Source organism: Fusarium venenatum (genome assembly GCF_020744135.1).
Source record: "Fusarium venenatum strain MPI-CAGE-CH-0201 chromosome Unknown EDB82scaffold_3, whole genome shotgun sequence".
NCBI lineage: Eukaryota > Fungi > Ascomycota > Sordariomycetes > Hypocreales > Nectriaceae > Fusarium > Fusarium venenatum.
In genome coordinates, this window is record NW_027072131.1 from 3,272,103 (window position 1) to 3,296,972 (window position 24,870).

The 24,870-nt window shown below is 50.2% G+C and overlaps 6 protein-coding genes across 6 annotated transcripts; 2 read left to right on the forward strand and 4 right to left on the reverse strand.

Annotated features, from left to right (window-relative positions):
* Nucleotides 1–197: 197 nt before the first annotated feature.
* EDB82DRAFT_526843 (WD40-repeat-containing domain protein) lies at nucleotides 198–1,934 on the reverse strand (the record flags this gene model as incomplete). Its single annotated transcript, XM_065609166.1, has 1 exon — nucleotides 198–1,934. The coding sequence occupies one exon, from the start codon at nucleotides 1,932–1,934 to the stop codon at nucleotides 198–200; it is 1,737 nt and encodes a 578-aa protein (XP_065463950.1).
* A 1,080-nt stretch (nucleotides 1,935–3,014) lies between these two features.
* Nucleotides 3,015–4,051, forward strand: EDB82DRAFT_526844 (SWR1-complex protein 5; the record flags this gene model as incomplete). The annotated part of the gene is made up of 2 exons (XM_065609167.1): nucleotides 3,015–3,340; nucleotides 3,394–4,051. 2 exons carry the CDS (start codon nucleotides 3,015–3,017, stop codon nucleotides 4,049–4,051), a joined length of 984 nt encoding a protein of 327 aa, XP_065463951.1.
* A 275-nt stretch (nucleotides 4,052–4,326) lies between these two features.
* On the forward strand, nucleotides 4,327–5,448 carry EDB82DRAFT_506090 (uncharacterized protein). The gene is made up of 2 exons (XM_025727332.2): nucleotides 4,327–4,753; nucleotides 4,809–5,448. Exons 1-2 carry the CDS (start codon nucleotides 4,382–4,384, stop codon nucleotides 5,349–5,351), a joined length of 915 nt encoding a protein of 304 aa, XP_025581810.2. The 5' UTR covers nucleotides 4,327–4,381; the 3' UTR covers nucleotides 5,352–5,448.
* Nucleotides 5,449–5,607: 159 nt separating this feature from the next.
* Nucleotides 5,608–8,491, reverse strand: EDB82DRAFT_237391 (STE like transcription factor-domain-containing protein). Its single transcript, XM_025727335.2, has 3 exons — nucleotides 6,337–8,491; nucleotides 6,199–6,282; nucleotides 5,608–6,147 (listed from the first exon to the last, which is right to left on the reverse strand). The coding sequence occupies exons 1-3, from the start codon at nucleotides 8,058–8,060 to the stop codon at nucleotides 5,865–5,867; spliced, it is 2,091 nt and encodes a 696-aa protein (XP_025581811.1). The 5' UTR covers nucleotides 8,061–8,491; the 3' UTR covers nucleotides 5,608–5,864.
* Nucleotides 8,492–15,709: 7,218 nt separating this feature from the next.
* On the reverse strand, nucleotides 15,710–18,235 carry EDB82DRAFT_506105 (uncharacterized protein). The gene is made up of 8 exons (XM_025727338.2): nucleotides 18,031–18,235; nucleotides 17,871–17,959; nucleotides 17,638–17,780; nucleotides 17,430–17,576; nucleotides 16,958–17,379; nucleotides 16,866–16,902; nucleotides 16,703–16,817; nucleotides 15,710–16,647 (listed from the first exon to the last, which is right to left on the reverse strand). Exons 1-8 carry the CDS (start codon nucleotides 18,062–18,064, stop codon nucleotides 15,850–15,852), a joined length of 1,785 nt encoding a protein of 594 aa, XP_025581814.1. The 5' UTR covers nucleotides 18,065–18,235; the 3' UTR covers nucleotides 15,710–15,849.
* A 215-nt stretch (nucleotides 18,236–18,450) lies between these two features.
* On the reverse strand, nucleotides 18,451–23,588 carry EDB82DRAFT_237543 (uncharacterized protein). The gene is made up of 4 exons (XM_065607285.1): nucleotides 23,380–23,588; nucleotides 23,166–23,318; nucleotides 20,144–23,108; nucleotides 18,451–20,096 (listed from the first exon to the last, which is right to left on the reverse strand). Exons 1-4 carry the CDS (start codon nucleotides 23,392–23,394, stop codon nucleotides 18,853–18,855), a joined length of 4,377 nt encoding a protein of 1,458 aa, XP_065463952.1. The 5' UTR covers nucleotides 23,395–23,588; the 3' UTR covers nucleotides 18,451–18,852.
* Nucleotides 23,589–24,870: the final 1,282 nt, after the last annotated feature.

A 24,870-nucleotide genomic window follows, 5' to 3' on the forward strand; every position in this document is an offset into this window, starting at 1 on the left:
CTCCGGTCTATAAAATGGTTTCAGTGTCCGCAGTTAGGCGGTTGAGGCGCCCCAGCGGCCTGATACTTTGATGGAATGACAGAGACACGGCAGTGTTACAATGAGTTAGGGATGCTTATGGGCCTCTGGTCTGAACTTTTCGCATCCCAAAAACCTTGTTAAACCCCCATAGCGTCTCCCAACGACCGTTAGTGCTCTCACCTCTTGAGCCTCTTCTTGTCAGGGCCGTCTTCTCCATCGCTGAGCTCCGCATACTGGGTTTCAGGCTGCGTCTTGCTCCAAGCTTTGGTGAACATTGGGTCATTCTGAGCCTTGTCTGCATACTTCAGCAAAGCTTCTCGAGGGTCTTCGTGCAACATGCGTGCAAGAGGAATATTTTCTGCGATAGACTTCTCGTCGGGTGCGTTCTTCTGCAGCGGGGTTTGTTGAGGCATGTACGGGCGTCGAGGATCCTTAGATCGGCCAGATACTGTAACACCGGACTTCCTTGAGCCTCCTGAGGCGCCTGGTACCATGATGGCATCGCCAGATACACCGACCGACTGGTCCATGGTCAATTCCGGATTGTCGTCGATATGGCGTTTCTTCGGTGCTCGTGACATGACATCTACAGCTCCTTTGCTCGACATCTGTGGGTTGTACAAAACGTGGGTTTCGGCGTTAGCTGAACCTGTGATAATTTGATTAATCTTTGGGTGCCAATCAACTGTGATGAGTGGTGACCCAGGCGTTACTGGAGTGACGTGTTCCGCGCGCAGATTGCCGGGGTTTAGGATATGGAGGTGACCCGTAACGGAGCCTGTGATGATACTTGTCGAGTTTGGCGCATATTTGATGTTACTTGTTGAGTAGTGGTCCGAGGTAGATGTATGAGACACTGTGACGAGAGGCTTGGTGAACTTGCGAGTGTCCCATAGCTTAATCAAACCGTCACCTCCTCTCGTGACCACCATGCGACCGTCTGACGATATGTCGATACCGCTGGTCCAAGTCTGGGGCTTGTGGGCATCGCGAATCTCTCCTGCGGGTCGTGAGAAAGGACTGTTGCCGCTGTACATGACTAACGAGCCATCAAGAGCTGATGCAACAAGCACATTGCTGCCACCTTGGGCTGAAGATCCCCATGCGACCGCGGTCATCTTGGTGCGGCCCGCGGAGCCAGCAGCCTTGGATTTGAAGACGATAACGTCCTTCTGGGATCGCTTGTTGTTGACATCCCATATTCTCAATGTGCTATCGGTGCCAGCAGTAATACATAAATTCTTGTCAGTGGGGTGCCATGTTCCAGTTGTAATCTCGGAAATGTGGCCCTTGGTATTGTGCATGTCACGAAGATACATATCTCCCTTTACGAATTCTGTAACGATGTCACCATCCCGAGACATGATTTTCGCTTGGGGGTGCGCTGAGACGCAGAGGAAGACTCCTCCAGCGTGCGGGTTGAACTCGATGCGATGGACGGGATGCGACTCAGAGCTTGCAGCGGATGCCTTTTGTTCGTATGGATCGATGGAGCGGAAAGCCCTCAGAGTGGAGGGAGTCATGGAGGTGAAGTCGTGCAGCTTAATGGTGCAGTCTGTGGAAGCAGTTGCTAAGCGTCCTCCTGCAGGGTCGAGCGAAACGGTAGTTACAGCGCGGTCATGAGTTTTGAGAACAAGCTCGTGCGATACAGGAAATTCGTCATCGTCGTCACTGTCGTCACTGTCGTCGCTGTCGGAATCGTCGCTCGAATTACCCTTCTTCTTGGGTTCCTGGGCTTGTGCACTACTGATTTCCGGGGCTTTACTGGTCACTGTCCTGCGACTTCTGTCGAATTGGGCAGCGATGTCGGCTTCTTTCGACTTCTTTCCAAAAGTCGTCGGTAGAAATGCTCTCATGGGATCGTCTGCCGCGAGGTCGGGCACCTCGATTTCGAAATCGTCGTCAGAACTCATGGCGAATTGCTCGGTCGTAGGTCGCCAAAGTGCGTGAGAGAAGTAGGAGGTTAGGTGGGGAGAAGAAGGGTGGGAAAGGTTTATCAAAGAGAGTGGCAGTAGGCAGGCAGGGTAGGCATGCGGGCGGTCTGTCTGTCTGGTTTGGTCTGTTTGAGCAGCTTGGCTTTGGGTGGTGCTGGTTGGGTTTGTCCACCGCCCCGGTTCTTTTATTAGCTCATTGAGGCAGTCGACATAGATTGAACATGTTTGTATTGTTGCACATTTTAGTGACATTAACTCTAATGAATTAACAGTTTCACCCTCTGTGTCCTTGTAGGATCACTTTCACAGACTGTAATATCGGCGCTATGTCGAATTATTCTACCCTGTCAAGGTTCTCAATGTCTCAAGCGTTTCGTATCGTGAGATGTAGTCGTGAACTTGGACGGCTTTTACACCGCCAGGTGGAGTTCGAAAATACATACATAGATCATCAGACATGTTTCTTACATGGATGTACGTCCTTCTTTTCCATCCATGCAAGCAACTCTCCAATAACCGGCAGGTCTTAGGTTTTCGGTCTAAAAACACATTAAATTGACGTAGGACAACACACCTCTCTCAACCGCTTCTACGGCACGAATCATGGCTAGTTCTAACCCACTGAACGGTAACTGTAACTAAGGGCACTCTAAAATGATGTATGAATTGGTTCCAAGTTAAGCTTTTTCTATTCAATGTGTTGAACATGGTCACTATTGAAAACTTCTAGGTAAAATACCAATATGAGCAGATGAGGCCCTGATAGCCCACTACGACTCGCAAATACCACATGGAACTCTCGGGTTTCCTCTATATAATTGTACCAAGTGCATTGGTGACATATTCACGTTCTGTTTACCAGGTATATATATACACTTCACTTAAATCGTGCCTCTACTTGTTCCTGTCAATTGTTGTGATACAGATGTCAAATAGCCGATTGGTTGTTCATCTTGGCCCGCTTTCCGATTAGCGACATTCTTTATCCTCCAAGTTTGTACATTACGCGACCAGTTCTCCAGTAGGCGCGTACTTTCAACATCTTTTTATGACACAAAAATGCCACCAGATCCGCTATTAGACGAAGACGAGCAATATGCATCATCAGAAGACTCCGACTTTGCTCCTGACGATGCGCCCAATCAAGTTTCTGATCAATCTGACGTAGAGGACGAGAAAGATGAAGGCGACAAAGCATCTAGTAAACGGAGTCGCCCCGCGGCTGACGAGGACACTGCCGATGCAGGCTACGATAATTCAGGTGACGAGGCAATCATAAAAAGGGGTGAGAAGCGCCGTAAAAAGACACAGATGAAGGGAGTGGATGAAGACGAAGATGGTGGTGAGGGTGGTTTGGTCAAGACCCGGAGACAGCGCGCCGCAGAGTAAGCTTATATTGTGCGATATTCTCAGCAATTCCACTGACTTCAGATCATAGAAAAGAGGAACGCAAGTATACCGCCAACAGTGAGCCGGTCACTATCGACGTAGATGCGCTATGGTCGCAAATGATAGCCAAGACGCCCATCCCCGGGACCAAGGCCGACGAACCCACCGATACAGATATAAGCACCGCTCCCACAAACAAGAAAATAGAGTCAACCGTTCAAACGACGGGCTCAACTGATCCAGATGATCCCTCAGCGATGATACGTATCAAGCGAACATACAATTTCGCTGGTCGGGTGCATACGGAGGAAAAACTTGTTGCGCGCGACTCAGCTGAGGCAAAGCTCTACCTTGCCTCGCAGGGCGATACCCCTTCAACAGGCAGCCCCGAAAAGCGTGCCACAAGGAAAGCTTTCAGGTCTGCTTTTGAGCCTCAAGTGGACCTCATGCCTCAGCGATCCGACCTGAATCTGGGAATGGCCGCACGAATCAAGGCTAGCAAGGAGGTCCAGGCCAGAAAGCTCAATGTCGTGGACAAAAGTCGCATGGATTGGGCTGGCTATGTGGACAAGGAGGGTATCAAGGACGAGTTGGCGCTGGCAGGCAAATCCAAGGATTCTTACATGGCAAGAGAAGACTTCTTGGCCAAGAGTGAAGCACTGAGAGAGGAAGATTCAAGAAGGGCGAGGCTGGCTGGAAAAGTTTAGGTTTTGTTTCTTACTGGCGTTAAGGGTATGATACCACGGGTTAAATATTTGATCGATAGACTTGAGACGAAACAAGGTATGGCCATACTAACTTAACTCATATGCTCCAAGATTAAATTGGCATCTCAATCATCCTAAAGTTGACTCCAGTGTGAATATTGGCATAAAATTGTAAGTAAACCGTCGATGTTGCTCAATGCCATGTGAATCGAATGGTGGGGCAGCCTTGTAGAGAAATGCAAGGCTGAAAACCATAACAAAAAATTTCCATTCAACATCATAACCCAACTTTTCGTCCTAACAACGTTCTACAGACTAAATCTGCCTGCTATGGCTATCCTGGGCAAGCGCAAAGCTGGTTCTGAGCCTACAATCTCTGAAGAGGATGCCGCTGCCATCTTCCGCCGACATTTCGAAGCGCAGTTCGCACCATTGCCCGATGCGAAGGAACCCAAATCCAGTTCAAAGAAGACGAAACATGACAAAGAGAGCCACGAAAGCGACGATATCGAAGGATGCGACAGCAGCAGTGACGATGGTAGCGATAATAAGGACGACGGTGAATGGGGTGGCCTCTCCGGCGAAGACTCCAGTGAAGAGGAAGAGGAAGAGCAGTCTCTAGTGATAGAGGTCGTGGACCATTCTGGAAAACAACCAACAATGCCAGCCACAATGTCCAAACGAGAACTAAAGGCCTTCATGGTAATACCAGATTTTATTGGTAACCACGAGATATTAAACTAACATACATAACCAGTCATCGCGCCCTCCAGACCAAACATTCACCAAATCCGAACCCACACCTGCAGCCACACCATCCTCACTGAACGACCTCCCCGAAGACGCACCTTCTCTCCTCGCTCAGGATCTTGAACTTCGTCGACTTATTGCAGAATCACACCTCCTCGCTCCCACTATTTCAGCTTCTGGCGTAACCGTGGCGCCAAAGGCGTTCGCTGCTGGTCGTACTCGTCAGAAGGCCACAGACATGCGCGTCCAGGCCCTAGGATCCAAGGTATCTATTCATAAACAGGAGAAGATGCCCATGAACATGCGCAAAGGGATTGTGGCTGCAGCAGATGCGCGCGAAGCCAAACGACGAAGAGAGGCCAAGGAGAACGGTATTATTCTCGAGAGGGAAACTGGTAAAAAGAAAGGACGTCAAGATCGGAGAAGAGACATGGCGGTTGATCGACCCGGTGTTGGCAGACTCAGAGGAGCTGAGTTACGTCTGAGCGATAAAGACATCAAAGGCATAGAGGGAACAAGAGATACTTTTGGCAGAAGGGGAAGACGATAAGGCTACTTGTTCAAGAAGTATATTCGTGTCATCAGCACAACTACACAGCGCATATTGTCATTTCGCCATCTGATAACACGGAAAGATTTGGGTAATATGTAAAATCATACAAGTTTTTCTTCTAATTGCCAAGCTCCGGATCAATTTCGATCACTAGCATTGGTTTCCACACAGGATATCTAAATACTCTAACAATCATCAAAGAACGGCAACTATTTATATATAGATGCATCCTTTGACACTCCTCAACATAATGCTGTCTTCATGATGACCACAGCCCTTCATCAGAAGCTTGTCCCAGCTACCACAGCATGGGTCTATCAAAACCATATTTTGGACCACCGATGAGCGCTTCCAACCAAAAAAATAAATGTAGTAAAATATGAACATAGGAAAGTCAAGCAGAGTGCACGCAAAAACCGTTGCAGATTGCCGCCAAAATTGAAGCCATAAATCCCTTGTAGTCATGAACTGTGTGCAAATAAAATGACAAAGTCGTACATAATTCAACCGTTACATCATGCCGCTAGCGTTGATAGCAGCCGGTTGGCTCATTGTCATGGGCATGCTAAGGGTTTCGAGGCTGTTGAAGGTTTGTGTGGGTGCATTGCTTGAAGGGGGAGTCGAGCCATGAGCGGCAGTATTCAGCGAGCCCGTCACGTATGCACTGTCAGAGTGAGGGGAAGCCTCTTCCAATGAGCCGAGATGGTCATCACCGGAGAAGTCCTCCTCTTCATCACCAGACAGGTGTAATGAACCGTCACCGCCGTCTTCGCGACCATGGGTGCGCTTGTGTCTAGGAGCATTGTTAGTGGATGTACATCAAAGGAAAGACGACAAAACATACTGTGCCAAATTATCGGATCTTGAAAAGGCCTTGCTGCAGTGAGGGCAAACATAGGGTCTCTCCTGTGTGTGTGTTCGGACGTGTCTGGTAAACAGATCAGTATGGAATAGGTGAAGTGTTGGGAGATGGAGTTCTTACCGCTTGAGGTGCTCTAAACGCTTGAAGAGACGGCCACAGGTGGGAATAGGGCAGGAGTGGGACTTCTGGGGATAAGGACCAACTTCCATAACAGTAGCGGAACGAGCCCGTCGGACAGCACCGTTAGAAGCGGGTGCAGATCGTCGCTGCTCGCTCAATGAGCCGTCGCCGTTGTATTCCTCACTGGCGAGGTGGGAGAAATCCTGATGCAGACCCATAGAATGGGTAGCGGGGCTTCCTTCAACAGCAGACAGTGGAGTTCCGTGTCGAGACATGTTCTGGTGGTGTTGGCTGTTCATCGATATGCCAGAAGTGCTGTATGACAGGCCAGGAGGTGAGTTGTCTGCAGACTCATCACCCTCAGCAACGGGGCCAACGGAAGCGGAAACGGACCGTCGCAGATCAGACGGTCGACGAACGTGTGAGTGTGCTGGGTGAGAAGGGGCAGTTGGGGGCGCGATCGCCGACATAGATGGGGGAATGGATGAACGCCGTCTTCTCTGCTTATATGTCGGCGAACCTTCGATCACAGAGTAGACGTTGTTTGTACCATAGGGACGAGAGAACTGGGGGCCAGCCAAGTTGGATGGAGGAAGCTGAACCATGCCGTTGAGTCCGTTCATGCTAGCCATATGATCTGGGATGGCGGAGTACAGACCGGTCTCCTCGTTGGCGATATACGCAGGTTCAGCAGAGATACCCAACGCCTGTTGCGGAGGCGTGATGGGTTCGAAGGAGATTCCTCGGTTGCTGTAGTCCTCGTACTGGGAGGAGACGAATGATGGGGCGGGAGAGTACTCGAGAGCATATGCGGGCATTGACGCATGACGCTGGTGGCCTGTCGTGATGGGAATACCGTTCTGATTGTACTGAACACGGGTAAAATCAGGTTCCCTCTTGACGGGGACAGCTTGGTGCATCGGGTGATGCACCGCCATCGTTCCATAAGGTACCATTGCGTCCATCCCCTCCGCCAAAGGGGGCATGGACTGAGGCATCATTGTCGGGGGAGGAGGCATCGAGTCCATCGCTCGCATGACGGGAGACGTGGACTGACTTTGGGAGAAAGCGGATTGCTGGGCGCTGAAAGATGATGAGTTGGCTTGTTGAGCTTTTGTCAGTTGCTCGTAGAGCGACTGAGACGAGTCATACTGGAAAGACAGTGCTGGCTCGCTGACAGCGACAGTGGTTGCTTCCTGACCCATCTTCTCCCGCTTGAGGTCGCGTTCCAGCGCGTCAAGGAACAGGCGATCATGGGGGACGCTGTACCAGTAAAAGACTTTTTGCTTCTTCTGAGTTCGGATGCAGTTGTTCTTGTAGAGGAAGTCGAGGAAGGCGCTCTTTGGCTCCTCCAGGGAAGCATCAGTTCCGGACTTGAGATTTCGCAAGTCAGAGAAGATACCCTCCTCGAATTTCTTCGAGTTCTTGACAGGTCGGCCGAAAGCCTGGAATCGGAAAGACAGGCATCGCACGATATCTGTGCCAGAGATGTGGAAGAGGTTGTTCCAGAGAATACATGAAACATATTCGCCTGTGGGCAGAAGGAATCGGCGAATGTACTGATCAGGTTGCCAGTCAACAGGGGCAGAGATCAGGAAATACTTCAAGTTGTCGACTTGCTGCAGAGCGACCTGGGCATCATGAGGAAGGGCTTGCTGGGCCTCAGTGCTCAGCATAAATGTTTCGGGCTTCTGAGGCGCCATTGCGGAGTGTTGCGAATACATCTTGTGGCGTTGTGAAAGTAATCCGTGACGTGACCGTGGTTGGTCAGTCTATTTGATGGCGCTCGACGGCCGAATATGGTTGTCGAGGCTAGCCGAAGTGTTTGGATAATCGCAACCAGAGGTTCTTAATTGAGCAGTTGAGAACAACTTTGTTTTGTTGAGTGAAATGAAATGGTCGAGGCGCAGCCTGAGTCCGAGTGAATAAAGACGGTTGGAATGATGCTTATTGACCAAAATTCGAGACCAGCCCGGAATAATGGAATCGCTGCGCGATACGATTCGTGACTGCAACCGCGTCAAGCGAATGCAGTTGAGGCGTGTAGAGGAGCAACCGTCAAGGCGTTGGCGATGGTGGGGGTTCGAAGGCGATAGCAATCGAGCCAGATTAAAGCTATAAGCAAAGAGTAGAAAGCAAGAAGCGAAAACAGATCAACAGAGCCGAGGGGCAATGTTCATCAAGCGGCTTCGTAGGTGGAAACGAAAGAAGGAAGCGTCGCGTTGACGATGAACGTGAGACGTTGGGGGTGAAGACAGCTTCTATTGAAATGGGAAGAGAAACGACTTTGAGAGCGACTCCGGGATGAGACCGGGGAGTGTGGAGCGAGGAGCGAGGGAGGAGGGGGAGGTAGGGAGAGGAAAGTGAAGGGAAAACAAAACGACGAGAGGAAAAGATTTCAGAAGGGAAATCTGAACGGGTGGGCGAGCGAGGATATACGGGGGTTTAATGAGATGCTGGTGTGGAAAGAGCAAGCGTATCCGTAGGGTCGCGCCGACAGACGGGCAAGAACAAGGTTAGGCAAGGCAAGTGAGTTGAGAGACAAGAGGTGGAAGGAGAACCCCGGCCAAGCCATGTCCTTCCCACTCATCCATGAAAAGGAAAAGACAAGGAAGGTAACCTAAGGGCAAGTACCTGGCATGGATGGCAGGTGCAGGCCTGTGGAGATAGGTAGGGTGGGTTCCAATTAGGTTGGGATTGGACTTCTAGAGCACGCGCCAGCCTGAGAAAAGCGAGCGACGGCGTTGCGAGGGCGGGAGAGCAGCCACATACCACGCACGGTGCCTCTAGGAAGGCCCAGGTGGGGAAGACTTGCTCGTCAACAACGGGAGTAGCGGGGCTATAGTAACAGAAAGTAACATCGTGCCAATCAAACATGTTCAGTGGAGGCTTGCTGTTTTTCCAGACTTAGGAAGGCACAGTGTGGCTGACTCTTTTCTTTCTTTCCCCGGCCGTCATGCAAACAACACCAGGAAGTCATAAATCATCCTTTGATAGTCCTCTGCTCCATGTCATTATTCGCGATGCTCTATAGATTCTTTCACTTCCGTCCCCGTCCCTGGAGTTCCACTTTCACCGCCGCCTTAAAACGTTTGTTCTATATTTTTTCCAGGATTGCAAAGCCCCTATCCGATCAAACAGGCCATTTTACTATGGCCAGAGGAGGAACCACGAAACATCAAGACTATACGGTGCAGTACAGTGTCACACTTTACAGTACCGTCCACTTCAAAGTCAAATGAAGAAGATCTCACACGTTGACTCTACCTTCGCAACCATGAAGCGCACTGAACAATTCATCGAAAAGTGGGCCTGGCTAGTTGTTAGTGTGTCCAAGCCAATTTTGCTTTGATATCACCGGCATATCAGTGTACGGAAGGCGTCCAGAAGCTCAGTTCGAGTGGCTTTTGCTCAAAGAACTCTCGCATATGGCCGAGCGTAGTAGGCGGGCGTTGACTCTCCATTATAAGAGATCACTCAGTTCCCTGGCGGGAAGCGATGAGCGAGCGAATCGATATGGATATTAACAACACCTAACCAGTGTCTTTGTTACTGGCTCCCTTGTTTCCTATAGGACTGTTTGTATTACTACTACGACATCGATAGGTTGGTTCCACGCCCCTGCTTCAAACAATCTATGCTCCCTTCCGCGTCGGACAACATTTACTGAATAGGGTCGAGGCCGAAGAGATCGACAAGGGTCGCGGAAACAAATCCAGAGTTACATTTGCTGCTAATACGCAACGTGGGTAACGGTCCTCATTCTTGTCTTTGATTACTGTCTCTCAACGATTATCTGAAAGAGATGATGACTTTGAGCATGCATGGAACCTGAAACATAAAATACAAGTTGCTTACAGACTGGCCGCTTCCTGCCGGTTGTCTCAGCCTAACAATTGGCTCTCAAAGAACTCTTAGAAGCCTGGCTTGAAATGTTTGAGCTAATCTTTAGACCAACAGCATTGAACCTACTACCAACTCTAAGATTCGATCGCGATAGACCTGTCAAATATGACCAGCAAAGCCAAGGGTTGCCTGACTTTGCATTTCTCTCAACGGACAGCACTACATGTCGAACTCAACTAATTCGGGGCATTTATTATGTAGACTATCACCTATACCACAGCACCACAAGAGTGGGTTTTTCAGAGATTAGCAACTACTGCTAGTCAGAGTAGGCCGAGCCAGAAATCGATATTAGCGTCTTCGGCTGACAATTTGTGGTTATTATTTATTTCTCTATCATGCAACTTTAAAGTCAGGGTTTCTCGCAAATACCAACGAGATATTGTGGCTTGTGCCAGTGCGAGAGTCGTAATTTCCATCACGATCCCAAGACCCATTCTCGGAGATCACTCTTATACTATATGTTATAGTACAGCGGTCAATTACCATGGATCGCTCGAGTCGTGTCTTAATGACTGCGATGTCGAATATCACCATGCCACCACATTTAATGCCGAAGCTGCCTGATTACGACACGAGCGGGCAGTCTGGAGTGCAGCACGAATTAAAGCAAGAATAGAAAAATTAAGTTTGTTCCTTGATCGCCAAAAAGGGGTTGACGAAGATGTTTCCAAGCCGTACGGATATGCGGGAGTTTAATTACCACCTGGTATAGCACGAAAACAAGCTGAAGCGAGATGGAGGGCCCGTTCGCCCTTCTGATCCCTCCAAACGAACACAGCTGAAGGAGTTGAGGTTCATTCTTTCCGTCAACTAAGGCTACTCTGCCATGGTACATACGGCTGCTGGCTGATCACTGATGGCTGTCGCATGCACGACATGGAACTCATTATTCAAGCTTACCAGAGTAACAAAACTTTATCCATCTAAAGTGGAGAAACAACAATGCACTACAACATGTACTACCACAAGGTGCTGAGTGCAGTGATCGGAATGTCTTGACTCTCGCCAATTCTTTTGTTGCCCAAAACTTGGACAAGTCACTCGACCAAGGCTCACTACCTTTCCCAATATTGGTGGGCCTCATCACTCAGTTCAAGCCACTAGTTCGTCGAAACTGGGTTCACAGCTAAGAACAGCATCCCAGAGCCGACCAGCGGGGAGATGCGCCCACGACTAGGGCAGCTCGATAAACAATCGCCCAGAGTCTTGAAGATCCCACCATCATAAATTGATTCCCGCTCTAACCTGACCACTTTGCGCCATCTTCTTTGGAGTCTATCCACGAACCGTGAGCACCGCTCTAGCCAACAATGCCGGTGGGTTCCGCAGACCTTTTCTGCAGACTAATGCAAAACAAGGATGTTTTTTCCAACTAAACAGGGTCACTTGTCCACACATCCCTACCAGGTCTGCGTCAAGGCATCGTTTTCGTCAAGATGAAACGTGCCTGCAGGACTGCATCAAACACCACATCCTCATCTCAAGACTTATGCACCAATGATGCCAGGCATCTGAAACCATCACACCCCTTCATGAATGGCTTTGAATTGTTTGATATCCCAGTTTCTCAACCGAGAGAGAGGCTGGGTCATTAGGTCACTCTTTTCTATCACCACGGTCGAATCAGTCTTGCGGCTAGTGGGATACGTAGCATCATCGCAAGCATTTTATGCGCTGATTGGATAATATTCCGAATGGGTTTTCATGAGTTTCGATTGGTGTTTAGTTTCCAGTTTGCCGTCCATCTCCTTCGGTTGTGGGCCACAACGATTCAAGCCCTTCTCTATTCGTACATATGTACAGTCGGCATGCAAGGCCATCATCGCCTGGAATCTACCTTCTTGAAAGAGCTTGGCTGGTTCTAGCCTATGGAGGGCCCAAGAGTGTTGCCTCACCGAAATATAGTAGAAATGCATACGCCATTATGTGGCTTCCCTGTCCTTAACTGGGATATCAATATGCAGTACCTGCACCTCATGATCACTCATATATCCATATGGGCAGGAGATGAGGAAGATTTCTACTCGCTACTACATACGAGGCTCCAAACAAAAGTTTTTGCTTTGCTCCCTGGCGGATCCGTCAACTCCTGGATACCGTCAACTCCTGGATACCGTCAACGTCATTGTAATAATAAGCATTGCTCGCAACATGACTGATCATGAAGAAATGCTTGCACGCCCAGTATTGTGAGCTATCTCGAACCGAGCTTCCAATCAGTAGTAACATTTGCTTCGTTGAGTTCTCATAAATACGAGTTTATGACTGGTCAACACTTAGCTTACTCGGCAGCAATAAGACAATCACTTCACTATCACAAATTTGGAACGCGATGAAGTAGCATTGACTCTTATGCTCTTATGGACTGCATTACCCCTGGGTAATTTTAAAATTATCCTGCTGGAGGTGTAACTGCACGTGAGAAGGTTCTCATTCGCGCCGTAGCGGGCCGCAGCAAGTCTTGAATGACACGGTCCCAGCTGTCTCTGCAGATTGGATATTATCTTGTTATTGTTCTGGGTGACACGAGTCGTTGATACCTTGCTCCAGGCCCATACCAACTCCAACCACGCTGCACACACTGGCATTGCGACATGTCCCCCTGTCAGATCGCAGCACGAGGAAGGAAAGGGGAAAACATGAGCGTTTAACTCACCAATCTTGCTATCAAGGAGGGACTGGGCCTCATCGCATCTGGCCTGGTTCTTGACCGTAGTCATTCTGAAGCACTCACAGGTACTTACAGCCAAGATCTCCACCGAATGGGCTACCATTCAGCTCTCAACGCTTGCGTTTCAAAAGTTGGAGGTGTCCAAATTTAGGTTGAGCATCTCACATCAGCCAATCACTCTTTTGAGGAGCTTCCCTGTCGGCGGCTGGTAAAGACCCGCAAGGGGCCCAGTTTGAGATGCGTCTCGGTTGCTCGATTGGATGTATCAGGATTTCACACCAACCTCACATTTATGCTTCATCTTGGTTCTGACGCCTTGTGTTGTCGTTACAGACCATAAATAGAAGCAATCAAAATTTCATCCACTCGGTAGTGGCTGTCGATCGGGTTATCACCCGGCGGTGGACCATTCTTAGGGCTTTTGCTCACCGAGGGTTGTCAATTGTCAGCCAAACTGAGATATCATTATCCAAGTCAGGCACAGCCAGGCACAACCGACCTTCTCATCAACTGCAGCGCTAGCCGAGTCTCTTTGTCAGGGGTTCAGAAAGGGACCGATTCTGTTTCCTCAACGCCAAGAGTGTAGGCGGAACGGAACCTACAGTATAGTTCCGGAAGGCTGCTTACTTGCTGGGTTCGACATATATCACAGTCAACAACTAGTCCACCTGCAGCGTTGCTCTAGGAGGCCCGCCTTGTTAATTGGGATTGTCGTTTCGATGCTACAATAACGATATGGATGCTTTCTTTAGCTGTGAGCTGCACTGCACTGACTTTCTACTCAGCTGCCAAAGGGAGAGGTTTCTGTATCCAGCCTTAGATCTGGTCTGTTGTACTATTTCGACCCGTACACTCTACTGACCTGAAACAGCCCGAACCCCCGGCCAGCGATCAAACCCACGTTCTTGCCCTGCTGATTGTCACCTTCCTACAGAAGTGTACCTGTCGCATATGGGAAACAAAGTTGGGATTCCGTGTTAAACTATTCGCCATCGTCAAGATCTGTGGCCATTAATCTAGGCAACTTTGGCCTCGGCCCTAGAAGAACCCATCGAGATGGTTGTCCGAACCCTGCAGCAAAACACATAAAGAACAGAGCTTTTGTTGTTTGAGGCGAGACTTTGATGATCACATCATACCGCCGAGATCGTAGAATGGTCCCTGCTTTTTGCTTCAGAGACATGAAACACTCGACAACCAGCCACCAGCTCTTCCAGAAGAGTTTGAAGCGAGTGCCTTGCAAAGTTGCTCATCAAACTTGTCACTACATACACTCTCGTTTCCGGGGTATCAGGGGTTTAGTCGCCCACTTGTTCCTGCAGATACGACCCTACCTGCTCCTTACGCACAGTCAACCACGATGCCTCGCTTGAGTCATGGTGTTCGCGGAAGTTGAGCAATGGGCATTCTTCTCTGACGTTCCTTGGCGAAGCCAGCAAGGTCTGAATAGTTTCACCACACTTGCTTGGCACACTATTCTGGTGAACCTGGCCATGTCTGACTTCTAGATATGGCATATCGATATCTTCTGATGCAACCTCATTCAAACAGACTGGATATCTCAAACACCTCGCTGCCACTCGAATGTTTGATCGGCAGCTATTTTCGATTTTCACTCGGTCATGATCTAGATACGAATGTCAGTTTCGAGGCATAGTGGCTGGCTGGTGTTTTTCACAGTGTTACAGGCAGAACAAGGCTGCTACATACCACCATGGGGTATTCAGTCGACTTCTATCATGACGATTTAGAACGCCACTCTATCGTGATTCCACCTCAACGGTCCGCCAAGAAAAGATCGCAGTTCAGCTTCCCAGAAAACTCTTCTCGAACTCGGCATGGGTCCGAGTCTGGACCGTATGCCCCCATCAGGACCCTTTATTGTGAAACAGCTCGACGACCAAAGCTTCCTGGAAGAGAAGTCCGGCTGCAGTAGCATAAACTCCTTGATGGCGAAGTCCACTGTTCTGCTTCCATCCGACTGGTCATCATGGGAGGTACTTCAAATGTTGACTGTATTGAGTTCACTACTTATGAGCCATGCTGAACACCAAGGAATGTTAGCGTCCATTGTCCGAAATTTCCTTCGATCCATTAAGCAATCAGGACCAGAAGGTCTCTGTTACGGCCACAGTGTGCGCTTACTGAAGGTTAGCTTGATGAATCTGTTTCGTAGTTGCTCACTTGCTCTATATGCCTGCAACCTGGCCGCCGCTGACAGACCAAAATATGTTTCCACTGGCGCTTGAACCTCATTAGTACAAAACCCCGAAGTGATTGTTGAAGTTCTATTTTTGAGTTGAGTCTTGATTGGAACATTATTCGGTGGTAGTTGTTTGGTTTGATAAACATCTTGTGGTCATCACATGGAAAGCGCATGTTGAAACGAAAGTATGCAGTACATCACACTTCTACTAGGACTTATCACATATCTGTGGTCACGGTCAAGAGCTCAAATGAAACAGGGCCAGAGATGTGTCATGCTTACAATAGTAGATGATTGCAATATCAAGATGGTTTAAAGAGTGTATTTAGTATAGGGTAGGTTCAGAACGTTACGCCTTGGGTAGACTCTTACAACCTTGAAGACATTGTATGAACGATTTCACTAAGTACAAATTATATTAAATATTCTCTAAACCTTTTACAATGCTGTTGTTCTCCGTGTGGTGATATGAACTTTCGAATGATGTCTGCTCACGCTGGATGAGTAAAGGGACAAAACTGAAGTGTGAACAATCAACTCCGGGAGGATCAAATAATGCAAAGTCACATACACAAACACCACAAAAATGGGCTGTCAAAGCGCAATCTTTTAAATACCCTATCTATATACACATATTCGCTACAACCATCCACCCACGTCTCCGAAGTTTCTAACGCCGGGGAAGAGGCCGCTACACACGTTCCCAGAGTAAACTGTGGTCCTGTCCTCAGGACCTCGCTTCCTCCAGCTCAAGTTCAAGCTGTCGGATGCGCTCGCTCTGGTCCTGAGAGCCAGTGCTGACCTTGCGCTTGAGCGCCTCAACCTCAGCGGTCAAGAGGCCGATCTGCTTGGTCTGACCCTCGAGCAGCTGCTTGATCTCGGCGAAGGAAGAGTCACTAGTGATATGAGCAGAGGAAGAAGAGGTGGTGGGAGCTGAGAATGCGGGAGTAGTAGGAGTCTTGACCGGCGAGGAAGGCTTCGCGACTGCGGGGGTGAATGAAGAAGCCGTCTGCGATTGAGCAGGAGGCGTGAACTTGGCTGCAGGAACAGCTTGGCGCTGAGCAGGTCGCGAAACCTCCTCGAAGCTTGAAGCATCATCGTCCTCTTCCTCATCCTCCTGCTTGTCCTGGTATCTGGAGGCCATAGCGGAAATCGATCCCTTCTGCTCGTTCATGGTAGGAGGGGGAGATCGGAGAGCGGGGGCTGGCTTGGGCTCTTCTCTCTTGGGTTCCTCCTTGGGAGCAGGCTTCTCAGAGACAGGGGCAGGGGCAGCAGGAGCCTTGTAGTCGGATGCAACCTCCTTGGGCGCAGTACCGTCGTAGACGCTCTCGAGGTCAATCTTGTTAGGGACGGCAGTTTTGCCATCGAACCACTCCCGAGCAGTGGCAGCAGGCTTGGTTCCAACAGCAGGGGGGAAGATATCGGCCTGGAAGGTCTCGGCACGTCGTGGGACAGTAAATGAGATGGGCTCGATGTAAGCATCGTTGACGGTCTTGTAAGCCCTCATGACCTCATTCTCATGAGTCTAGATCTGTTAGTAAACGTAACACACACACACTTGGGCTCTCGGGAAACCATACGTTAATGCCTCGTCGAGGCATGAAAGCCATACCGCGCTGAGGGTCGGCCGACTTGTACTCGCTGAGGAACTCGAATTTGTCATTCTCGTACTCAAAGTATCGAATATTACCGTCACTGCGCCAAGTTAGTAATGTCTCAGTGCGGATAGAAGCGAACACTTACCCCTTGCCAGCAAGGTACAGGCAGTTTGAACCATCATCTACAGAGTATTAGTCTCGGCGTGACCCAAACATTGTTGGAGAGGATTTACATACCCCAGAAAGGCATACAGACACCAGAGATGGAGTCAAGCATGGTGAATCCGCCAATGGGCTCTGTCCTGCCAGGCTCCCAAAGAGCTATTTGTCGTTCGCTCATACGCGAGAAGCCGGTTGTCGCGAAACGGTTGTGCTCTCCCAGCCAGACAGCGCGACTGTTCTTGGCACCACCGTGGCCAGGGCCCTCGTGGACGGGCTTCTCCTGTCGGACATCCCACACACGAATTTTCTTATCTCGCGAGGTGGTGGCGAGCATGCTTCCGCTGGCGTTCCATGTCAAACTCTGGACGATATCGTTGTGCTTGAGCGTAAGAGGCGACTGGCCGGTGTTGACATCCCAGAGCTTAATGGTGAAGTCGCCCGAGGCGGAGGCGAGAATGTTCTCGGCCGCGGGGTTGAAGAGAACCTGTCCAACCTTTCTTTTCGGGTGTTAGTACCTTGGGGATCACGGTTCATCTATGTAACCAACCTGGGGTGACCAGCGAGCTTGCTCACGGGCGTGACATCGGTAATCTCCTCGGCGTCGGTGAGCAGGGTGAAATCCTTGGGAACCTCCCAGATAAAGACCTTGCCATCGTCGGAGGCAGAGGCGATGATGTTGTCGTGGAAAGGGTTCCTTGCGTCTTTGTCAGTAACATTGACTGGGTACGTCAGGGGCCCAACCAGGGGATACATACCAGTCAGTATCGAGCACAGCGGCAGTGTGTCCGCGAAACAGCGGGATTTGGTCGGGAGCCTTTCCTCGCTCGTTCAGAGGGATGACAGCGAATGCGCCGCCACCGGAAGAATCCCAATTGACTGAGAGATACTCAGGGTTGACCTATTCGAACCCAACCACCCCCTAAATCAGCGGCGACTCTCTAGATTATGGGGTTGATTGCACTACGCGCCGCAACGCAGTACGACGCACCTTGATCAAGTTTGTATCCCAAGCATTGCGACTGATATGGAGGTTGTCGTAGCAGAATTCCTTTCTCGTGGACTTTCCAAAGACGTGGCCTGGCGAGTAACGTCAGCATAATCGATTCGGGTTCTGGCGACGTGCGCTTTGAGTTTGCGCCAGTACGTACGGTACTTGGACGCCCGTACGAAACGGCCGGCCATGGCGACAGAGGTTAATTAGATGTGGTTTGTAAAAAGAGACAGTAAATGAAGCGCGAAGGAGGTGGTATAGTAACAAAGCGATCGAGGAAAAGGACGTCAACTTGGCAACGAAGCCGGAGGTTGTAGCTACCAAGGTGAGATGGGACGGGATCAGATGGCACTAATACGGGCTGATCCTATCCTGTAAGGTAGCTCGAGGTATGGGCATGAGCCACTGTAAATTACGCTGCGCCTCATAACCTCCCCTAGGTGCCCCGCTTAGAGGCGCCTACAGGTGGATCGTGTCATTCATTGCTCGCATGAACATCCGTGGATACGTGTTGTTTTGGTGTCACGTGCGCACGGCAGACAGACTTTACTATGTCAAACGGCAATACGATTGATGGGTATTGTACCGAGAGTACCAAGACTTAACATTTTGACAATTCATTATAAGCTGATACTATAAACAGAAAACACCTAACGCGCAAGCGCCGATGAAGCCCCCAAAATTCAAAGTAAACAAATATAAAATAACCATTTCCATGCGACGCCTTGCAAGTGCATAAACGGCCAATGCTCCCAATTTTTGTCAGCCAAGGGTACAACACCTCGCCCAACTCCAGTCATATTACAACGTCAACATGATATCCCATTAACCATATAAACCAATACCAGAGGACTTGCGAACAGAGACGTCTATCGTTAATATCCTGCTGGTCCTGAACGCCAGGTCCAGGTAGTCATCATATGGCGCCCGGCGCCCAGCACCTTGTCTCATCTTTGTCTTCGCCAAGCGACACAGTGTCTTAGAGGAACATACTCTTAGGTCTTGAGTTCACTCGGCGACCTGATGCGCGGCGACGTAGTTGCTCTTCTCGTCGAAGGACTAACTGACACCACTTGGCTTTTGAGCGCTGATTTGAAGATTCCTCTTCTGGGCTGTCACGGCCGACAACCTCGGTGAGGACCTTCAACCAGCCTTCCTTGTCCGCAGCTGTGTCTGCGTAAAAGTCGATAAGCTCACCGTTGTTGAATCGGATGCGGAATCCTTCTTCGACAAACATGTAGCCTTCCTCGTCTTCCGCAAACGCTGAGCGACGACGGCGGCCACCCCTACCGGTGGTCTCCTTCTCCGTCAAGGCCCGACGATCATCGATCATCCGCTTGGCATTAGCTAGGTTGATGGTGGCTCGAGGCTGGCGAGTTGCCTCGTGGTAAGCTGTGAGCTTGGTACCAACAAGCTTAAAGTATCGGCGACGCCAGTACTGCATCAATGTTAGCTCGAGATTGAATAAGTGGCTTGGTGATGGAAAACTTACAGGACAATCACCACCTTGCTGGCTCAGATGTCCCTCCCAGTTGCGGGACATTCTCTCCTCTGCAGCCTTGAGCTCGCGAATGCACGAGTTCATACTCTTGGGCATGTCCTCGTCTGTAGCGTTCTTGGGGCGAGGGACAAACAGGAGCTGAAGCTCCAGCTTACCCACTTTGTATGGTGCACGGCGGACAACGTTCGTGTTGCCGCGCTTGCTCTTGACGCTGGACGCAAAACCAGCCTCTTCGGTCGCCCATTCGTTGAAGCACGCAACTTCAGCAAGATAAGGTCGACCGAAACATCGACTCTCGTGCTCTCGAAGGCAAACATAAGCACGACCGAAGCTGCCGTCCTCTGCAGCCAAAGGAGAAAGAAGCTCGTATGCTGTTGGAGGGACGTTGCGCTGCTTAGCTTGAGCATCCTTCTGTAGTTGAACAGCTCGTTCTTCTTCTTCTCGCTGGCGAAGCTCGAGTTCCTTGCGCTTCTTGGGTGACGCAAACACTCTGCTGAAGGTCGACGCCTTGTGCTTGTGAACCTTGGCGGCGGGTGGTGGCGGTCTGGCACGCTCAATGGGCTTCTCAAGCTTGACGTTGAGTGTGAGTTGGAACTCGAGGTCATTAGGAACAACAAGTTCGAATTCCTGGCCAATCGGTGCGTTGCGTGCCAGCTCCAACCAGGCTGTTGTCACGCAGTGGACACCATTGTCAAGTGTGAGGCTGAACCAAGTACGCTCATCTGCTTCTGTTAGATACGTGTTCCAGTGGTTAGAAAGTTGGACTCACTCTTTGGTAGAGGTAGGTCAAGGTCCTTGACACCCATGACCTTGACGAAAAGACGACCTCTTTCTCCGCTCTCCGGCGTAGCCATCTCGAGAGACAAGTCCTCCTCGACAGCAGCCTGGTTAACAGCTGTTGCGTTGCTCTCTTGTCCAGGCAGAGGAGGAACAGGGCCAATACTGCCACCGACACGCTTTCGGACGCTTCGCTGGCGGGGCTTTCCGTTCCAAGGCTCGACAATGCACGACATCGGCCTGTCCTCCTTGACGGGAGAGTTCCCAACTGACCTTGTAACACGGAATTCTTCCATGTCCTTGTCACTCGCCGTGACAACCTTAGTGTTTTGTCGCATAAGATAACCGCGCTGGCGACGAAATGTTACGTTAGCATCGAGTTCTTCATTATTGTGTTGTTGACTTCTGGTTGCAGACACTTGTCTGCTTGGGCTGGAATTGTATGTTGGAGGTTGGGTAAGGAAGGGGTTGTTATAAGCCACCTTTTGTGCCTCAATGACTCGCTCAAAGTCTTGATCGAGGCTGAGACCTAGGTCGAGATCCAAAGTCAAACTGCGGTTCTTAAAGCTAGGATGTCTGTTGATAAATTCGTCGCCGGTAACTAAGAGTCCGGTGTTGTCCCTGGACAGTCGCTTGGTATGCTTGTCAGGAATTGGTGGGACGACAGGAACCTCCATGCTGACTTGTCGGCGGGCTTCTCTCATAGCATTGAGGTCGGAAGGTGTGTTGGAAAGACGAGTCTTGAGCTTTGAACCAGTCGCCTTGATCGTGGCAGTTCGCTCAGGGATGGCGGGTAGTTCAGGCTCCTCAATAGCAGGAACTGGGTGATGGATGACTGAGTCTGGCGTGCTTGGACAATCGTCGTCATACTCGTCTTCGGGGTCACCCCAGCCAGTGCCATCGTATTCAGGCTTGGATAGAGGTTGCTCAGGAGTGAATGGTCGCTGAAGGAAGGCCTGGGCATCGGCCATCTTGGGCGCCTCAGGCTGGGGCTCCTTGTCTTCCTTGACAGGCTCGTCGTCGACCTCGGGCTTCTGTGGTTCAGGAAGCATGTAAGACTCAAAGTCTCGCGAGAACGACGCGTCCTTGTCATTGGAAGCGATGTCAAGAAGCGAAGACATGCTCTGACTTTGTATGGGAGTGGCAGTTGTAGGCGTTGTCACCTCCTCCTGAATCTCCTCAGGTTCTGGGACTTGCTCTTGAAGTTTGGCTTCGACCTCCTCGAGCTTGATTTCCCGTGGTGTGGGCTCTTGCGAAGAATAGTGGCTCTCGCTATCATCGTCTACTGGCAGCTCCAGCCTTGACTCATCCTCATCGAAATCGATATCGGAGTCCTCATAGAACTCAATCCCGCTATCAGGGATTCTCCTGATGATGACACTGCCTTCCTGCTCCTCATCGTCATCCTCCGTCTCGTCATCCTCAGAGAGAAGAGAGTCTTCGGTAGAAGGAATAGGAACATCAGGGTCGTCAGGGATCTGTCTCTCAGGGCTTCGGCTAGGGCTTCGCGAGGCAGGAGGAGAAGTGAAGATGCAGTCCTTGTCTTGGTCAGCAGAGTTGCTGTTTCCATTGACCTTTCGCATGATTGAGTCACGCGAGATGCGAGGGGGGAGTTGGTAGTCTTCAAGTGCCGACATCTCGCCGACCATGTCGTCTTGCTCCTCAAGAGCGTCATTGAAGCTCATCATGGACTCCTCAGGCTCCGAGATGGGGCTGCTCAGTCGCTCGCGGCCATTACCCCTACGAAGGCGACGCTCACGCTGCTGTTCAGCCGCAGTCTTGCCATCGCTATCATCAGACAGCATCATGAGCCTTAGTCGCTCCTCAAGCGACATCTTGGCGTTGCCAATACTCTGAATGTCCAGCTTGCTCGCGGGTGATGCGGCAGGAGGAGAGGGCAGGTTCCTCTGATTTCCAAGCATTCGCTCTGCAGTTGCCGATAGGCTAGGGGAGGCGGGAGAGGATGGTGCTGAGTTGTTACGGGAATGACTCAAGAAGCCAGGAAGAGGCGGTAGAGGTCGGTGCTCACCGCTAGAAGCAGTGGAATCAGAGCGTACATGCAGGGGACGACCGCCATTCAATGACGCGCGGGGTGTTTCGGGCATAGGGCTGCCGTCGAACTCGCGCGGGGCAGTGCGTGTTGTCATCGGGCTGTCTCCTCTCCAATCGTCTGGGCCAACGACAGGTGTCTTGTCTGTGTCTTCGAGAGAAGCATCAAAGCTGTCGCCCTCGAGATCAGCATGTCCAGGATCGTAGAGAACATCACTGTCCTCCTCGTCATACTCCAACGACTCATAGCTTCCCTCACGAGAGTTGGTCCCGATAGATGAGAGGTCGGGAGTTGTCATTTCATATTCGTTCACCTGCGGAGGTGCAGCATCAAAAGTCACACTCTTTGCATGACGGCGACCCATGGGGTGATCCTCCTCCTCCTCGGGAGAGCCAAAGGTCCAGGTGCCAGTTTCCATATCAAAGCTGTTCTTGAACCGGGAGTGGGATAGGGACGACTTTGTAGGTGACACTTGATCCCGGCTTGGTGTGAGGGGACGATTTGGTGAACCTCCGGATTGAGAGGTTGTAGATCTGGTTGGGCTGATGGTGGGAACCGTCATTGCGCTCTCACTTCGGCCATGTCCAAAGTTGGGGCGGTCAGTGGTTGATGAGCGGAAAGACGCAGTCGATCCATGGAACGAATTTGCTTGGACCTTAGCAAGCGGTCTTTCGATCTGAGGAAGTCGTGTGGGATCATATTCTTGTTTTTGCTCGAGTGCTAGAATGTTGCTGTTCTTTACGCGGGATGCTTTTTGAAGGCGCTCGATGGAAGAGCGGCGGTGTGACGATGGGGATCCAGGTCCAAAGATGTTTTCTGTGTTGCGGTTCTGCCAAAACAGGCGTGGAGAGGTAATTTCTGAAGGGGAAGATTGGAAGGGTGACGAATCGGGGTTTCCTGAAGATTTCTGCATACTGGGTCAACACGAAACGTCGAAGCGGTAGATAGTGGTTAGTAGACGTACCTTGGGAGAACCATTCGATTGTCTGTGCCAGCTGGGCGAGTTTCTTCTCATCTCTGTCGGTGAAAGTTCCGACAGCGGACGAGGGATTCCGCTCGCCATTGTGGAAGGAGATTTGCCTGGAGTGGTGGTCTTGTTGATTCGCAAGGGATGCACCTGAGCATCAGTCAGAGACATTTTGTCTGGGAGATGGGACGAGCAGGGCGGGTCTACATACCGATTCAGTAGCCATGGATGCTACAATGGTGATGGGTAAAACAGTCGTCGTAAATTTGGATAAACGACTATCAACGCATTGGTATGCGAGTCAGGTATAGCACGATGAAATGAAGCCGACGAATGTCGCGGTGAAGGCGAGAATGAATGCAAGCTAGAAATGCGACCAACGTCTGTTGCTGCTGATGGATGGAAGGAAAAATGAAGACACGCCTGAACAGAACAGCTTTATCAAAAGCTCGACCAACAGCACAACACAACTTAACTTACACACGGTGATGCTGTTAGTTTATGTTATGAAAGTCGCAGGTTGACTATGCTTTGTGACTATGGCGAATTGATGTGTTTAAGGAAGCACACCATAGAATGAGGAGTGAATGTGATTGGACGATGAGAAAACAAACATGGAAAGCGTTGCTGGGGATACGGTCGGGTACCCAGCCCAGTTCAGTAGGTTCAGTTGCGAGCTAAAGCCGGACGTTTTGGAGGGCGCTAATTATCTTGTTACAATGCCCGCAGGCTTACCCCGCCCCTGCTGGAGCAGCTCCCCTCCAAGGACGGTCCAGAACCAGCTGCAGCTCCAAGCCAACATCCCTTCACAGCGTTGCAGTAGGTCAGTCGCCATGGCAGCAAGGCAACCAGCCGCACAGCAAAAGCAAACAATTGGTTGTTGATTCTGGCATAATCCTTGAAATGTTCTTCAATTCTGAGACGCAATGTTTACTATGCGATTGTCTGTCAAGATTTGTTGTTTTCTTTACCATGTTATTACCCTGACTCCTCATGACGTTTTTTCTCTGCCATCTTTACAGTTAGGTTTCGTTTCCCCCCTAGCAATGGATAATGGGGAAAGCCATCTGGCTCGGTTAGGGACCTGCCTATAAGCTTATAAGTCCCGTGGCATGCAAGTTACTGCACGTCGGGCATCTGTCAGTTATGGAGTTGAGTTTTAGTCTAGTAACCCAAGTTAAAGAGATCTTCAACTATGGGATTTTTATTTTCCTCGATGCAACTTTTCTTTTCCGTCTCGAAGATCCCCCACCAACCCTCAACAAAGTCTCCGCTAAGCTAGGTAAAGATGGAGGATTCTCGATTCTCTTGCCCATCCATTATTTATGGATGTCTTGCATCTCGATCTTCCCGTGCACCAGACGAGGCTACTCTGGCACTAACTGACGAGATTATCCACCCTGGTTATCTCTGTGCTTTTTTGTCATGGATGTTTGTTTCCCAGCCCGAACGAACATGGTTGTTTACAATTCACCTTGCTCTCTCTCTCTGTTTTCCCTCGCTTTGACCCTGTCTGCATCTCCCCACGGCCCCATTATGTGCCTCTGTGCCTATTGCTTGGCACCCGATCACTACGTACATCTTGATTTCGATCAATACTATTTTTCTTAGTGGACCTGCATTGACAGCGCTTGATCAAATATGACGAAATCGCCGTCAACTTGTTGGCCGCATATGTAAACATCACCAGATCTATATCAGC